Here is an 18,258-nt window from a genome sequence, read left to right as displayed (position 1 = left end):
AAACCCCAGCCACTTCATCCTTTACTGTCTCAAAATGTACTTGATTTCACATTCAGCATATAATTAGTAACAACAAGGTCATCAGGCCGCAAGCACCCATGATTCACTGGGAAATTGGTCGTTATTCATTATTTGCCTGCAATTAAGGCTTTTATTAAGCATGGAGAGCTCGTGAGGTATTTCTGGCATAATGCGCATAATCATATGTGATGGGCTTTGTTCAATACAACAGGTACGCTCTAAATGAAGCCAGCAGACAAAGGCAGTGAGACGGCCAGGCCTGACGCTGCCCTCTAGCCTCTCATAGTGGCACTGAATGGGTTTGAGTGTCTGGCACAAGCTGGCAGAGAGCTCCACACCAGTGCACTCCAAAGGAAAGGGAAACACACACACGTATACACACATCAAGCTCCATTGTCCTCCCACCCTGGGAGCCCCTCTTGGCCCTTGTCAACCCACTCCGGTCTGGGGTTACAGCCCATGAATGAGGGGTGAGTCCTGGGAGGATCTGCTCTCTTGCTCCCTGGAGTGGACCGACTCTGGAGCTGACTCAGGGCTTCTGAGAGCTGCCAGAGGCCGCAAAGAGAGATGGATGAGCCGCTCTGCTGACCACTGGGCATCGGCTTGTGATGTGTCTCCAGTGATTGATGAGTTAACACAGCGCTCCCTGCTCCACGGGTCAAACTGATGCACCCTCACCATAAAACCACCATACTGTCCCGAGGCAGCTACATGGTAAAGAGAAAGGGGAGAGTTAAGGAGCAGACCCTTTGTAAAGTGAGCAGATGTTAGAGAGCGGCTGCGTGGGAGAGCAGACTCCATCATAGCAGCTCAAACCACTGGAAGAGTTTCACAGCAGCTCAATAAGCAAGACGGAGGGGTTATTAATGCACTGGTGGGGGTTAAATGTCTCTGGAGAGCCCTCTCACTGTGTGGCTTTCTGTCTGTTTTGACAGGCATCAGTCATTGTTCTCTGTTTGGGGGCCCACGCAGACACTGAAAGTAGTTCATATTTGAACTCTTTTCATTGATCAATCTTAATCTGTGTGTGATTAATCTGGTTGTAAATTTGAATGTGAACGCTATTGTACCCTTTTTCTGTAATTAATGCTTTTTTTCATATATATGGTTTCTCTTATTTCTTTCTTTTCTTGCAGAACCCCATTTATGTGTCTTTTGTCAGCAAGGCCATCTTGTGGGATAGAGGACTCTGCCACTACACAGTGAGTGCACAAATACTATTTCAACTATAAGGAACACTTAACGCCCCAACTGACCATTTTTGTATCAGTTACTCATCCCACATTATGCTAAATTCAGATAGAAAACTTTAATGACTTTCTTGAATGCTTCAACGTTAAACAAAGAATCCATAAACTTTGAAAATTCTCGATGAATTGAATTAAAAGGAAGCAGGAAGCACATTTTGTTTTTTGTACTGATGCGTGCAGTGTGTGTGAGCCGGTAATGTGGTAGTCTTGTAATAACAATTCATTTCATTATTGATAAGTCTGTCAGATATTTTTTTGCAGTTCATGATCAAAAGTAGACATGCACCGATTGCAATTTTCTTCGTCAATTTCCAATTTTGTAAAAGTCTGGGTGTCCGCAAACCTCCCTTTTCATTTTGTGTATGTGTGTGGGTCCCTTTTTAATCATTCTGTGCCCCCCCTCATTTTTGTGGATGAACACAGTGCAGGCAGAACTTGTCATGAGTTCCTTTTTCCCTTAGCAGCAGTGTGAGTTGCAGGGTAGATGATTGATCTGTTGATACGGTTAGAGCCAATCAGATCAGATCAATGGATTAGAAGAGTAGCTGCAGACTTTTAGACTTAACAGAGTGAATGATTAAGTTTCACTCTCAATGCACCTCGCTTTCTGCTCCGTCTGTGCCCAAAGAGCGCTCTGTGCTCCGAGAGTGTGATGCAATCAATAACTTATTTGTTATAAATATTCCAGTAAGGCTCTTACCAAAGCTATCTAATCAGCACGTGGTGTTTTAATAGTGGCGAGCTGCCATGGATAAATCAATGTGTGGGAAACCCTCCAGAATTGGCTATATATATATGGCAAAAATGGCAATTACAGTTTGCTGGAAGTGCATGTTTTGTCTGACTAACCATTCAAAACCCAATATTCAAGTTATGATAATGAGTCAGAGAAAAAGCAGCAAATCCTCACATTTGATAAGTTCAAACCACCAAACGGTTGTTTTTGTTTTTCTTTGACAACACAAATTAATTAGTTATTAAACTAATTTCACTGATAGAAAATGTCTTAAGTTCTAATTCAATAAAAATTCCCAAAATAAACCAAATCTCAATAATCTTGCCTTTCCTCCACCAAGTGAAAAGAAACACACACACTCATCTTTCTCTCGTCCAACACTCAAAAGTCCCCACCTCTCCCCTGTGCTGAAAAGAGTCTGGGAGTGGATGTGCCACAATTAACAGTGCGGTTGCCATGGGGACAGCAAAGTTGTGTGGGCTGGCTTCCTGTCTTGGCCTCTGGTTAAACAAACAAGTAAAGTCGGCAGACAAAGACGCTCGCTGGTCCTTACAGCCTCATTTACATCCTCAACTGCCTTCAGCACTTCTGCATTCAGCAAGTTCATCAGGCCGGGCATCACCCTCCGCATCACCCTCCATCTCTCCTCTGCTGCTATATCTAATAAATCACCAGGGCATTGTGATGGTGAAAATGCTCCCGTCATACAGAGAACACAACTTTTATAACAAGTGTGTCCCTGTCTAAACAGGCAACAAGAGCCTGTTGACCCAGCAGTCCGCTTTATATAGGTGTCAAAGCTTGGCACTGTCACCCAGGACACGAGCTGCAATGGGACAGTCCAGGTCAGAATGCACAGGTGCCCAAACAAGCCAACAGAGCTGCGCAGCTTCAGTTTAAAACTTAATATATGTGTTTGTTTGGTTTTTTTTGCAAGAGGAGTTCAGCAAAGGTTTTATGGCTTTAGTTCTTTTCTTAAATAGTGAGTGAATCCTCATTACTCTCCACACGTGACCAGTCTGAAGACTCTTGACGATACACAGCAGACACACTGTAGCACTAATCGCTTTTTAACACAGGTGGACCATGCAAGACCACCAGTATGGTCCTTTTAAAGAGAACTCCACTGATTAAGCATTTTATAACAATGTCAGACTCAAGATGAAAGAGTAAAAAAGGGATCAAATATCTGGTTCTCACTTTTCTGCTGAGAACTGCATGTGCACAGTATTAGTACGTTACATGTCTCACAGTACATGTGAGAAAATAGTGTGGGTAAAGACAAAGTTCATAAGCTGAAGTGCAATTGAGCATTTCAATTGTCCTGGAAACAGGAGTTTAAATGTATGGTGTTATAAAATGTGGGTGAACTATGTTTTGCACAGTTTGCTGAAAGTTTTAAGAGCAAGGCAGATAAAATGGGGTCATTTTTCATGAGGTCAATTAACTTAACTAGTTTTTGTTGCTATTTGATATCCGCTAATAAATAAAACACTTTGTAGATACAATTTGTATGTAGATCTCTGACCCACTTACCTGATCAGGCAAGTACAAAAAAAAAGGGAACGATAAACCCTGCTCACACAGCTCCCTCGGGAGCCACAGTGGAAATATTACATAAGCAGTAGTACTCCCCAACACCTGCACACAGACTGGGATGTGTACAGTGGGTGAAGTTCCCCTTTAAATGAAGTGTTTGAATACTTCTTCCACCACTGTATGTAATGCAGTCCTGTCACTCTGTGCTGTGTTGTGTTGTTTCAGGATGTTGGGGCTTCAGGGGAAGAGTTGCCGTGCCCTCTGGGGCTGCGATGGCCTGCAAAGGGGGGTCATTGTCTAACCATCGAAAGTAGAAAGTTGCTCTGAATGCTAAGCTGTATCTGAGCCTGGCTTCTGACACGAGCTGATAATCAGATTTACTCCCCTGAATCCGCCGGACTCCACAATGCGCCCCACTGTCGTCGTCCCCCGCTTCGCCTCTCGCCAGCCCCCTCACCAGCATCCCGACCCTTCATCCACACCCCCTCTTCCCCCGCAGCAAAGCTAATTACACCCCGCAGAAACACAAATCTCCATGATTTAAAAAGTCACTTTTTTTCAGGGGTTTAACCTTGTTAGGGCCTAAGCCTGGCTTTCTTGTGCATCAGCTCTGTGAAGAATTCTCTGTTCCTGCAGACACTGGGACATAGACACACTTCTGTCTTTGCTTGTAGTCGTCCGCCTGTCAGAGGGTTCACTCAGAGGCAGTGTAATTAAGTGTGTGTGTGCTTGTGTGTTATGTTGCATATGTGTGTGTGTGAGTTTAGAGGTGAGGGGGGGTGAAGGAGCACACGCAAGTCTGTCCTCTGTCGGCCATCTGGGACTCTGACTAACTAATAGACTTCCTACATTCATCGAGCAGCGCTTCTTGTACATCTCAATCAGGGAGCCGTTGACCACAAACAGGCCCGTAATGACATTAGCCAGCTCTGGCTGTGTGAGGACAGCGTGTGGGTTGCCTGACGCCAGGAGGTCAGCCTGTTTCCTGGGGGCCTGCAGGGGCCCGAAGGAGCCCACACGAGTGTTATGGGTGTGGACAGAAACTACATTATTACATACTGTCTTTAATGGACATGCTGTCCTATGTGACATGTTACAGTAACGTTACTCCCAGTAATGTCCATTAATGGACAATGCAGCAAACTTATGTTTTCTTTTGAATCAATATTTTAACTATATATTCTTGAGTTTCTCTAAATATTAGATTGACGCTGAAGTGTCAGCAAACAGTACACAGCCCTCAACATGTGATGCATCTTTATTAGGGCTATGTGATATGAAGAAATTTTTCGTCCGAAGATCGGTGGTGTGAATGTGAGCTTGAATGGTTGTCTTCTTATGTGTCAGCTCTGTGATAGTTCAGGAACTATCAATATATCAATTAAAATCTCAAGACCCAAGTTTTAATTAAAGTTATCCCTTAATGAAAGTATTTTTTCATCAGTATGTTTTGAAATAGGGCTGGGCGATGTGACGGAAACCACAATTTACAATATTTAGACTAAATACCTTGATATCAGTCTTGCAAAGATAAAAGGTTGACTATTTGTACGTCACACAGACATAATGACTAAGTGGGTATATAATGTAAGGCTCAGCCCTGTTTGACATATGAAATACTCAAATTGATAAACTGATTAAACTAAACTGCCATTACTTATCAGACAAAACTCTTCACGCATTCAAAGCAAAAACTTAAAGAACTCCTTGAAGGTCTACAAGTGTTGCAGAAGTTTCAACTTTCAGACTTTTTCCCTTCTCCATGCATCTTGGAAATCAGTGAAGTTGTGTAAGAAATCACTTTGAAAATTGGTCAATCAAAGTGCTTGACCTAATGTAAGAAATTAATTTAAATGAAAGTTAAAAACAAAAAGAACAAAGGAAAAGATCAATTGTAGAGGATTAAGAAATAGGGTAAGAAAAACAGTTACAGTGCAATAAGGTAGGAATACAATCACCTATTTTGTCATTAACCCTTTAATGCCTGTATCCACATCAGTTGTCTTGTGTTGCATTCAACATTGAAACCCCCAAAAATGGTTCAGTTTCTTCTAAAAACACAGGAAAACCCCCCACAGTGAACAGCTTGGCAAGAAATATCACGCAAACTACAAAAAATAAACTAAAGGTTACGAGGTAATGATCTGAAAATAAGCTGGGGGAATTGTTTGATAAACAAGGAAAATAAGTCAAGAAAAAAAATTATCTAAATTTTATAAATATTTTTTATGTATAATTAATTCTCTCAATTATATATATTTTAAAATTATCTTAATTATATAGTTTAAAATTATTTTACTGGAAAAAATGTGTTTTTCAGCACTTTATTGGGGTCAGTAGTTGTTAAAGAAAAGACAAATAATAAAAAGGGATTAAGAAATGTTTAGTGTAATGTGATAAACATCAGGTGTCACCTGCTCTTTCGGGGTGGATCTCTTACAGAAAACTCTTCACTGTGACCGTATGTGATAAGAAACAGGACACGCAGCTTTGTCCTGTATTGTACGATTGTGTTTGCGTGTGTGGATGCATTAAAAGAGCTTTTGCGTGGGCCGTAATGACACAGACCTACGCTAAACATTCATGCCTGGACCTGCTCTGCAGAAAGGTCACGAGTTTGATGACACCAGCCGAGTCTCATCTCACAAAGCCCTCCTCAGCCCTGTGACAGGTAATGAGGAGGCCGTAGGGGAGGAAGAGGAGTGATGAGGAAGGAGGGACCCCATCAGCGGCTCTTGTTCTGCTGTTTCTACCTCACTTCTCCCTCTTTACATCACAAGAATGCAAATCTTTAAAGCCTCCAGATCTGAGAGAAGGGAATCAGTGGAGATGGTGCAGGGATTTAAAAGCTGATCCTCCCTGTGTGAGTCACAGACAGTGACCCCACCTTCCTCCCCCCCTTTCTCCCCCCTTTCCCTCTCTGTCTGAAGGTCTCCTGGTTCATCATTGCGCTCAGACAGATGTTGTATCTGTGCATTTTCTCTTTTGTTTTTCATTGTGTGTTAAAAGGGTGAGGGGGCTGAACTTTGTTTTAGATGAAGCTTAAATCCAAGGCAAATAAAGCGCTGCGTCTGTGGGCCATCTATTACAACTGTTTGCTCTCTAAAGGCCAGAGAGCGACTGAATGAGTCACTGGCACTGAGACTGTACGCTGGGATGGTTTTCACTGGTTGGCGTGCTGCCGGCAGCCTGCCGTCCCTCCACATTTCCAATATTGACCGTCCTGCCTGCTTTTATCTTCAGCGTCCCGACAGTGTACTCTGAAGAGTTTTATCACCCTTGAGATAATTTTCTGCCTACTCTCTTTCAAGGAGGGCTGTGGGTTTAGGAGGGCAGCTTGAGTTACTGGGGAGGTGTGATCTGTTTTAACAACACAAGGGGGCAGTGGTGGCGCCGTGCGTCATTTGAATTCTCCACTAACAGCACAGCAGAGTCTCTTATTCAGGCTTTTATTTTGTAGTAGTAAGGGACACAGATGTTTCTCACTGACTTTTATTTTGTATATTGATTGATGTATCTGACATATTTTCTTGGATCAGAAGTAAATGTCAATCACCGCAAAGTGTAATAACAAGAGAGCATTGTGAATATAATGCCTATTTTATTTTAAAAAAGTGTTTATTTTATTTTTTTATTCATCTATTTCAAATGATTCACTAATGTTTTTGTTGTTTTTATTATTTAAAAAAAAAAATTGACCGATTTCTGTTTTGTAACTATTTGTTTGTGTTTTCTTTTTACTTCTTTTTGACTGGTCTAAAGTTGTAATTTATTGACTTTAATTTTTCTTAATGTAATTGGATTTTTAATTTTTTATTTATTATATATTATTTATATTTGTTTAATTTTTGAAAATGCTGACTAATGTATAGATTTGAACTTTTTTATATTCACTTAGCTTGCATTTATTACATTTTATTTTATTTTACTTTATTTGCTTTATTTTATTTAAAATAGCAGACATTTCATATCAAAACATACTGATAGCAGTTTTTCTCTCTAATTTTACACTATACTGAAATTTTTTCTCTCTTTCTTGTCTTCCAGGCCCCCGATCGTCCAACTCATCGTCCCTTATTTTGTCAACGGTTCTTATCTCACATGAAAACTCGTCCTGAGGACCTCAGACCTCCTTGTTTCCTGAGCTCCAAGTCCAGACCACAGCCTCCATCTAAGGGGAAGACGCCAAAAACCCACACTCTGACTACCCCAAAGACACAAACACTGGAGGGTGAGGCTTATCAACAAAACACCTGGTGCTTTCACACCATCACAGCCACAACAGGAGGAGGGCGCTGGCTCCTTTTGACTCTGCAGCTCTGCTCATTAACAGTTTTTCTCGCCTTTTCTTCCTCTCCTGGAGCAGTGGCAGTAGAAGCCACCAAGCTCGTTGTTAGCTCTTAAGCTCTCTCTGCGGTTGTGTTTGGTTAAGTGCAAATCTCCTCTCTGGCGAGGAAGTGCCCACAGCGCCGCCCTCCTGGTGATCCTCTGGTGGGAATGAAAGGCCCGGGGCCGGGAGACCTGCCGCTCCTTTCAGAGCCCGGCTTCTGATGTGAAGGCATTTTTTTCCAGCATGCACCTCAGTGCCACAGCAGGGCACTGCTTTCACTATGCTGCTGTGTGTGTGTGTGTGTGTGTGTGTGTGTATGTACACAAGTGTGTGTGTAGCAGGAGGGGGGCATTTCTCAGCTCTGGGGTCTAATACTAATTATTCTGCCATATGGTGGTCGGCTCCCTCACAATCGTCCTTAACCCTGCTCTCTGAAGAAACGTGCTGCACCCTACGCCGTGGCTTTGCACTCTGACACATGTCATTCATATGCACATCAGCGCACACACACATACACATGCACCAGTTCATGTACACTTGTGTGCGTGCGTGCATGTGTGTAACAGATGGGAATGGCAGGGCATTGTAAGAGGAGGCAGTGCAGAAATGTGCTCTCCAGTGCGTTCTCTTTATCCCCCTGTGCTGACTCCTCTTGGTGGCAGACCCCCAGAAAACAAGAGCAGATTGTCTGACACCCTCCACCCCCCCATCACACACACACCCAACACACACCCGCTCAGTGGTCAACAAAAAAATAGGAGGAGAGAGAAAGGAAGGGGTTTGCAAAGGCACAGGAGGAAGAATGGAGGAGGCGAAAGGGAAATGGGCGTCGCTGGAAGGAGTTGATGTTTGTGGAATCTCAGAGGGATGAAAGGAAATGTTCAGCAGAAGAAAAAGGAGTTGGAGAAGGGGAGATAATGAGTAATAAGAAAGAAAGATGTGTAAAACAAGTGTTTTGCAAATGAGTTGAGTTATACACTCCAAAGTGCCAAAATGGTTAATTAAGACTTTGTAGTATTAAGTCATTTATCTAAAAAAAAATGTATGAAAAAGCCTTTTTTAAAAAACTGTTTTATATTGTTGTGGCCTGAATATCTCCAAGTTTGGACAGCTGCGTGGACAAAACAGATTAATTAAATATGTCTCCTTTGGCTCATGGAAATGTGGGACATTTCTTCACTGTTTTTGTAAAAGTGGCCTCAATTTTAAAAAAAAATTAGAACAAGGTTTTTGGTCCATCCAACATCCAAAATATTAATAAGATAAATGATTCGTCTGTCGGGTTAGTCACTGCGTTTTTAAATGATTGAGCTTATTGGAATATGACTGAATGTTGTGTTGAAGGAGCCTAGAGCCCAAATTACCATAACCATCCCCAAAATATTTTATGTGCCCAATCAAATGAAAAACAAATCAACCCAAGTGCAACTGACATTTATGAAGCACTTACTCCTCAAAAAATTTAGGACACCTGTGGCTGATATGATATTTTGCATACAAGCTCCCCTACCCTCAGGTCTGATTCTTATTGTGAATATTGAGTTGGAAACAGGCAGCTGCTCCAGCGGGGCAATTTCTCGCTGTCTTTGTTAGCAGGCCGACTCACCCAGCAGGGAGACAAACGTTTGCATCGGGACTGAGCGAAGTGGGAATAAGGACGTCACAAGCAGACTTTGGCAGTTATAAAAAATGACCTACACCATGTTGGCCGTTGAAAAACAGTCTTTGTTGAACAGTGAAAAGTGGCGTCTGTATGGCTTTGGGTCTGACATCAACTTTAGTTGGCTGAACCAATATTTAGAGTCTATTTTTAAATAGCACTCTGAATGAAATACTGTTTATCTTAAACCTGACCAAATTGGCTTGATTTTTGTCCAAAAAAATGGGAAGAAGGCAATGAACAGCGAAAGACGAAATTACCCATAAATTAGTAAGAAATTATTCTCAAGTACCAAAAATTATCTGAAAACTAGTTTAAAAAAAGTTAATCCCCCCCAACAACATCAGAATGACCATTTAAAAGTGCTTTAAAATGTATAATCGCCCTTTTCCCATGTTTCAGAAAAAAAAATTAAACCAATTTGTTCAAAGGTTTAAATACTTGTGGAGGGTGTTTGAAAGCAGCACAAGAAATGTGATGATGCTCTTGGGTTTCAAAGGGTTAAGTGGTTTGTTTTTGTCTTTCTTGAAGGTCACTTTCATCTCAATCTGGACAGAAGAAGAGAGGGTGTGCAGATCACAGCGAGGCGCTCCGCTGTTGTTGTCCCCTGTCCTCCACTCCCTGCTGCTTCACCATCATCCACCATTAATCCAACACCTCCCAACCAAAACAACCTCCACCCCGACTCTGCGAGACAACAAAGCAGGCCGAACACTGCGCCAGTGTCTCCCTCCCGCCCTCATCCTGCTCCAAAGGAAGAAGATGAAGTTCACGAGAGGGAGGGAGCACCACAACCTGCTGTGGTGTCCATCACAGAGTCCGACTGGAAGCTGCAGCTTGACCCTGCTGGACCAGAAGGCTCACCACCGCCGACCTCCACTCTCTCACACGGGTCTCTCTCAGACTTAAGTCGTCCACCGTCCAGCCTGTTCAGTCGCAGCACTGACCTCGCCAGTGGCCGGAGCAGCGTCCTGTCTGCGGGTAAAACTTCAGCTGTCACGGTGGAATTAGCATTAGCTGTAGCCTCCTTCATATGCACTTTAGGAAGCACAAAAACTCTCTCATGTGAAATGTCCAGTACGACTCTAACTTTGAAAGATAACATTGAGTTCACTCACAATAAGAATATGATCGAGAGGGTAACGTTTCAGGATCTTTAAAGTTAGGCTACATCCACAGTGATATATTTAAAAACACATAACTATTGCTACATTCATGCCTAGCGTCCACACTACTCTGGCGCTTTAGATCCCCTAAAATGGAGACCTTTGAAAATGCCTCTGACCCTGTTTTAGTTTAATAACTCTGGGGTTGTGTTTTATTCACTTGGGTCTTAACAGTCATGACGTGTCAAGCAAAAACATTATAGCTGAGTCTACATACCGTCAGTGATTTTATGCGTCTGTGTGGGTACAATAACTCCTCTCTTATTGACCTATCGCCAAGTCCCGCCCCCTTAAGCCTAACACACACTAAAAGCTTTTTAAAATATTAACCGATGTAGGAAATGTGAGACATGGCACACATGACGACAAATAATGACAGATTTAACAGTTGTCTTCTTACAGAGTGTGGTGTGCGACAAGATGACCAACACAGCACACCACACACTAACAGATTTCGTTCATTTTCGAGTCTCGCTGTTAGCTACCTGGTACATCCATTGTGTTAACAATTTCTGTCCAGCTCCTCGCCTTGTCAGTTAGATCGTGGTATGTTTTACAGATAACGTACAAACACTCAGCAAGTTGGTCCTCCATTTCTGAGGTCCATCTCACTTTATGCTTTGTGTTTATCACCGTTGTTGTGCACCTGTCTTCAGTCATCTTGCTTTCTGATTGGCTATTGTTCCGTTCCACGTGACAATCCACAAAGTGTGTGCTCGGCTAACCTCGGTCTTCATTCTTAACACACCTCACACCACAGGAAAATCTCGCATGATGATCTTTAGAGCCATCAGATCATCGGGCCTTCGCTGACTTTGGTCAGGAGGGGGGAATCGGGCCCAAAATTGCGATTATCTTGTAGTGCGTACCCCGCTTTTGCTCACTCAGACAAACAATTTGTGTACTGCCTAAACTAACAATGGTGGCTGTCAGTGTCAAAAACATATCCAAAGATGTGATGCAGAATTTTTGGGGACAGAAACTTCTTATTTCACACCGAAGAGGGTCTTCACTATGCTGTAGTGTTAGCGTTAGCCAGCTTCTGCTTTCTTTGTAACATTACAGCGAAGTTAATGTTAATGGTTTTCAGTTGAGTGGACTTTGACCACAACCTTTTACTATAGTAAAAGTACTATGTTCAAAAAACAAAAACATAAAGATCAAGTTGAAGTGATGACATGATTAGTTAACATTACGAAGCTGAAGATGACAATAACATTAGCTTTTCTAATAGTTGGGAACTTTTATTTTCACTCAGATTTTGTGGATACTTAAGAGACACTCAGCTTTGATATAATATGTGCATTCTTACTATTTCAAGCCACATTTCCAGAGACTTTAAAGTGGAAAACACTGTCTGCCCTCTAAATTTCCTCTGTGGTTTTGCAGCAGATATCGGGAGCTCAGACCCAGAAGACAGCGTTTGTCTCTCGCCGCTCCAGCTTTGTCCTGTGATGAAGACACCTGTGGCTTTTTCCCCTCCAGCAATATCCAACCCTCTCCAATCATCCACGAATGCTACGGCCACCCCTCCACTCTGTAAACCTCTGTTTGGCCAAACCAAACCCCTCTCACCTCGCCCAGCGTCAGCCGTCTTCCCTCAATTAGTGAAACCCCTGAGCAGGCATCAGAGCGCCAAAACAACAGAGAATCTCCACCTAGATGTATCTGCTGATCCTGGTCTCCACCCACCCTTGGACTCCGATCGTGGCCTCGTCACCCTGGCGTTCCCCTCCACTACTTGGTCTTCCTGCCCGAGTCCACAGAGCAGCACTCGCCGCCCAGGCTCAGGACCAAAGCTGACCCCCTCTGCATCAGATCGGCTGGAGTCTCATCATTGGCCTGTCCTGCCTCCTATCTCCCCTGTCAGAGGTGAGAAATGAGCTCTGCTGGTCACATATGGACCGTTCACACCCTCTCCCCGCCCGGGGTTACGCTCATGCTCGTGGTCTTCAGGGCCCAATTGTCCTGAACATGGCTGGACATCCACACATAAACAAAGACACAGAGGATTCAAAGCCTGCCTCCATAGTGAGGTGTTATGATGCTCCTCCCCCATCAAAACATCGTGAAAGCGTTGCTGTCAGCCTGTTTTCCCACCTCCTCCCACCCCATAATAAATAACGCAGAAAGCTTTTCTTTTTCTTCTAAATCACCAATAGAAAGGAGAGCTTTTGATGAAAAGCTGGTACCGTTTGATTCCCTGTTCAAAGGCGTGAGGCCCCAACAATAGAGTCCGGGGAGCCGATCTCGTGTGCCGTGCCTCTCAGCTTCGGCTCCCCCGTGCCTTCGCTATTCTCTGGGCTATAAGAGGGAGACGTGTAGCCGATGGTCATAAATCCACACTGACCACCGCTCGCTGACGGCAGAACACTGAGGAGGGCCGCCACAATAGAATACCTCCGCAGCTTTCCTGCGAACGCTAATTTACCGTTCCCAATGGGGATAAAGGACGGGGCCACTGACATCTGACTCCTCCTGGAACTTTATGAAAGAAAGCAAACAATGTGGAAATTGTGTAGGGATTTTCTCTTTTCTATCAGAGACATCTACTGTTCTCTGTGTGGTGCTGTACTGCGGGGGGCCCATGCTGTATCGGAGCACGCTGTTCTCTTCACGGCAGACACAGAGCGAGTGTCACTGGTTCATTTATTTCACTGCAGATGGAGACAATTCAAGCTCAATGAGGCCTCAATGAGGCAGCGTGTAAAGAATGATTTTTTTTTTTTTTCGAATTGGGCCTATTTTCAAAGTTTTGGTCATCATTTTTAGTCGTCATGATAACATTTTTCTCACTGAAATAATGTGGAACATAGCAACATCGCCTCAGTGAAGTGCGTCAGGGAAAGAAACACCACAACCATTGCACAGACTGGACATTTTAATCACTTTATTTGGAAGTAAATCCAAATCTATGTTCCTGTGAGCTGCAAATTCACCACTTCTTCACTTTACAGTGCAGTCTCTTTCTCCCTCTGTGCTGCTGCAGTATGTTGCAGCTGCAAAGACTGGTGTGAAAGTCAAGACTGCTCACTCTGCAGCAAAATCTGGGGACCAGAATGCCCCCATCTATACTGCAAGAAAATAAAGACTGATCAGCTTGAAGCAGACTCAGTCAACTGAGGGGTCTCCAACTGATGTTTCAGTTCTCCACCTTTAAAGGGGCAGCCCTAGACAGCGGTGCAGAGGCCAGACCTTTGGTCGGGTTGTTGCAGTTTGAACTCAGTGATCACAATGGGCTGATAGCCAGCGGTAGAGCCTGTAGTGGTTGGAAGTGCATACATATGTGAAGGATTATTTGTGTTTGCTCCATGACACCCTTTCACCTAGTTGTATGAAAATGGGGTTTATAGTTTTTTCATAATGCTGCTGATGAACAAACAAAAAAAAAATGAAAATAAAACAACTAGATGGGTTGGTCCATTTTTTCAGAAGCAAATATGGTAAGATAATATTTAAACCCTATGTATTATGCATACTGTATATTGCCAATGGGAGTCTCTCAACCCTCTGAGCCCTTTCTGACCCCCATCATGTTTTTTCCAGATACTCTATAATCCATAGAATGACCCTGAGCTGACCTGTTTTGAGCAACATCACCAGAGTGTAACTGTCCCGGACAATGAAGCGGGTCACTGTCCCGGCCCGGCCTGGCCTCTCCACTTTGGGCCTTTTTAGCCCGACGCTGTCACCAGGAAAAGAGGGCCACAGACACACAGAGACAGCCTTGTGTGCCTCTCACTCTGTCATATCAAACTCACTGACCCTCCACCGCCACCTTTAACCTCCCCGAAAAAACTCAGCACAGCCCTCCTCGTCTGCTGAGAATGACAGCTGAGTTGACAGCAGCAATATGCTTTGAAGTGTCAAGTCAAGTCCCTCCATTGTCTCTGTGAGTAGAGCGCCGAGCCGCTCAAGTGCACAATGGTGCAGCGGTGTGTGCGCGCCGTTGTTCACATACTTGACTGTGTGAGGGCGACGTCATGTGTACATTTAAACTTGTCCATGTGGGCAGACACCGAGGAGCTGAGTTTGCCTTTTCCTTTTAGAACCTCCGTATATATTATCCTTTTGTCCAGGCCAAGCTGTTCTGCATTTCTAATGTGAGAAAAGCCTCGACAAGCCTCTTTCAGGACGACCACAAAACACGCCACCCAATGAAACACTTTCTCTCGCTAATCCTCTGGTTTCTAAACCAGGCACAGTAAAACAGTTTTGTTTTGATGGTTTGAGAGGAGATAAGTAATTAGTGATTAGCCTGACAGTTTTTACCATTCCTTTGAGTGAGCTCTGTGGTAATTGGAGCTTAAGGAAGGAGTTTTGTGTTTATTGAAGGTGAGATGAGACTACTTTTGCCCCAAAGGTCTGACTGTAACGCAGCGCTGAGACCTTCATTCCTCGCCTGAGGGGCTTCACTCATGGAGGTCCTGGGTTTGTGTGTTCCACTTGTCAGAGTGAAAAACCTGGAAGGGACAGGCTTTAACTAAACCCACAACAACATTCAGCTCAGATTCATAGTCTGATAGCTGCACCAGGAACATACCCCCCCACCTCCCTCCCCAAAGGAGCTTTCCTTAGCTTTCGGCTACTGTGAAATTCTTTATTTATTTACATCGCATCAGTGAACGGTCCGATCTGCATCCATGAAATTTACCAAAATCATAGCAAGCAGATAAAATTCAATTTGATTAATTATTTATTAATATATATATAGCGATAAGATTATGATTTTTTATTTTATTTTAATTTATTTTTTGCTTAACCCTTTAACCCCCTTGGAGCAGCATCACTTTTTTTTGTGCTGCTTTCACATGCCTTTCACATTTATTTAAACCTTTGAACTCTGAGCACATTGTTGCAGTTTTGTTAAAAAATGTGAGAGAGAAAAAAAGACTATGACCAACTTGGTGAGAAATTTTCCACAAATTGCAAGAAATTAGATGTGTTTTTAAAAAAACTAGAGAAAATGTTGAGATTTTAAAAAAGAGCTTCCAAGAACATTTACTTGTTTTTTTCAGCGTTTTTTTCTTCTTCTTTATAATTTTTTTTCTTAATACTAATTTTAAGGTAATTTTCTTGTTCTTTTCGCTAATTTACTAATGTCTTGCTATTTTTTTTCTTCTTTCGTTGGTCATTGCCTTCCTCCCATTTTGCCACTTTGTAAAAACAAGTAAACCTGCAATTTTTGGTAAGAAAAATAAAATATTTAATCATCCTCAAAGAAAATAATGTGACTTTCACGAGTTGCCCCTCGTGCGCTGTGCTCATTTAGTTCTCCCAGTTGTTTTATTTTTTCATACACCTCTCTGCTGTTTCCTATTATTTCCTAATGAAGCAACCCACTGTGCCCACGTGTGCTCTAATCGTCATCATCATTGTGTTTATCATCGTAACATAAAACACCCACTCTGTGCTGTTTGCAGGCCGCTGTGGCACAGCGGCGTCTCGCTGCTCGGAGCTCAGCTGCAGTCAGTCTCATGTGTTTGATGAACTGGAGGCCATCGCCCCTCGATCCGCTTCCTGTCCGTCTCTGGATGAGCCATCAGACTCATCTGGTAGCCCTTCACCCGACACAGGTACACACACAAAACACACACAATTTGTAACAGAAACAGAATAACTGACTATATAATAATCACATTCCCATCAGCCTCAGCTGTACTTTGTTAGGAGTGTAGTTTAGTCCCGTGATGAACATCATACCTGCTAAACATCAGCATGTTGACATTGTTGTTAAGAGCATATTAGCATGCCAATATTTAGCTTAAGGCACCTCACAGAGTAACATTCTTAAATTGCTGGTTTTGTCTGATTAACAGCCCAACACTAAATGATTTCAATTGACATGATAGAAAATAAAGAAAACCATGAAATTATGGGACTTTTGCCTGATAAGTGACTTAAAGCTGTAGTCTGTCAAGTGTTTACAACAAACATTTTGTCATATTTGCTGAAACCGTCACTATATTCACACAGTATTACATGAAACAGATAATCTGTGAAAAAAATGATGTTCCTCTTACTCTGCGTACTACTTCTAATGACATTTATGGCTGTAAAACAACCAGTCAGAGCCGAGGAGTTTCTAACTCAGCTGTCATAACTGCCAGGTTTGTGCCATACTTATTGTTTAGTGTTTGTTTGTTGTTGCTTCCGTATCTTTGCAGCTTCCAGTAACGTCTCAATTAGGCATGCTCTCCCTCCTCTGTGACTTCTGCCATGTTACAGACAGAATGGGCTTATCTGAGCGCTCACTGTGTCAGCTCTTTGTGTCAGCCCATGTTGGCCAACAAAAGCAGAGTAAATGCAATGTGTGTGTGTGCACGCCTGTGTTAGATGCCATGTGTAAATGTGTGTGTGTGTGTGTCCTGGAGGTTGTTCAGCGAGCTGCTGAAAGAGACATTAGCCAATGAAGACTTCCTCCACCTCCCTCATACTCGGCTAATCCCCGACAAGGTGTTTAACCTGCTTGCTTGACCCCAAACCTCCATCTGACCCCAGTAACCTTTGCCCCGAGGATGTGGAAGGATCAGGGTGCCTGCTGCTATAGCAACCACAGCTTGATAAAATCAACTCAGGGCTCAAGCCAAATGTGAGCTAATGCTCCAGACAGATTTTTATCAGACTGACATGAAGCAGAATTTACATTTGTATAGAATGAGGCTGATTTAAAGCTTCACTGAGCAGGATTTTTATTGAAACATACAGATATGTTATCAGCCTCAATCACAAAGCTGCAGAGCTGAGAATAATTCATCTACAAATACATATGAGGACCAAGGTCTTGTGTTTGATTGTAAAAAAGTAAAAAATATTTGCAGGCTGCTGAAGCGTCAGTGAGCAGGTAAGAGAGAGCGAAGCAGACACCAGCGGAGACACAGGCGGAGGATGAGAGCGGAGCGAGCACTGGCGAAGAATGAGTTTTTTTTTTTTGTTTTTTTTTTTTAGCGTGACTAGTGGCGCCCCTCCAGTGCATGGTGCTCTAGGGGACATCTTATATCGCCTTTGCCATGGGCCGCGTTGGACAGTATATTTCCTCCTTATTCACTGATGATCTAAATAGGTCCCTCAATGTTTCTCCTGTTGCCTTTTTTAAAACAACGCCGCTGAGAGGGTCCAAAAAGTGGCTAAATAGCGATAAAGTCGGCATGTTAGTGGTCCTCTCCTCCTGTCACTGGGACCTTAGACCATTTTGTTCGTTTGTTTTCGGACTTGGAAATGTTGTTTTATTGTATAACATCCGTAACAGTGTCCTCTACACTACAGTGTGAAAACATTGATTGACGTACAGATTGAGTTTTATAAGCACATTACAGCAAATGACCAATGCTGGAAACTGTGAAAGTGAAATTAAAAATTAATTTGGTGTTAGGCTGGTAAAATACATGAAAGATTTGCATTTGACTTTTGATAATTTGTTCATGAGGACATGTGACTTGTAGGACATTAGAGCTGACTTGAATATACATAAAAAAACAGCTCTATGCACATTAGCATCCTGTGTGATGTTTACATAAGTCACTCTGCATTAATTCCAGGTATATTTAACCCAGATG

At 42.9% G+C, this 18,258-nt stretch overlaps 1 protein-coding gene across 1 annotated transcript in view; it reads left to right on the top strand.

Moving 5' to 3' along the window:
• The window catches only part of LOC121961685 (histone-lysine N-methyltransferase 2B), a 38,117-nt gene that overhangs the window by 2,953 nt on the left and 16,906 nt on the right, over positions 1–18,258 (top strand). Inside the window, exons 2-6 of the mRNA XM_042511751.1 lie at positions 1,158–1,223; positions 7,594–7,777; positions 10,068–10,517; positions 12,092–12,574; positions 16,126–16,278. Of these exons, the coding sequence (XP_042367685.1) occupies positions 1,158–1,223; positions 7,594–7,777; positions 10,068–10,517; positions 12,092–12,574; positions 16,126–16,278 (1,336 nt within the window). The remainder of the gene's footprint in view (positions 1–1,157; positions 1,224–7,593; positions 7,778–10,067; positions 10,518–12,091; positions 12,575–16,125; positions 16,279–18,258) is intronic.

The sequence above is a fragment of the Plectropomus leopardus genome, chromosome 22 (genome assembly GCF_008729295.1).
Source record: "Plectropomus leopardus isolate mb chromosome 22, YSFRI_Pleo_2.0, whole genome shotgun sequence".
NCBI lineage: Eukaryota > Metazoa > Chordata > Actinopteri > Perciformes > Serranidae > Plectropomus > Plectropomus leopardus.
The sequence above is the reverse complement of the archived record's forward strand: the minus strand, read 5'-3'. Positions and strand labels throughout refer to the sequence as shown.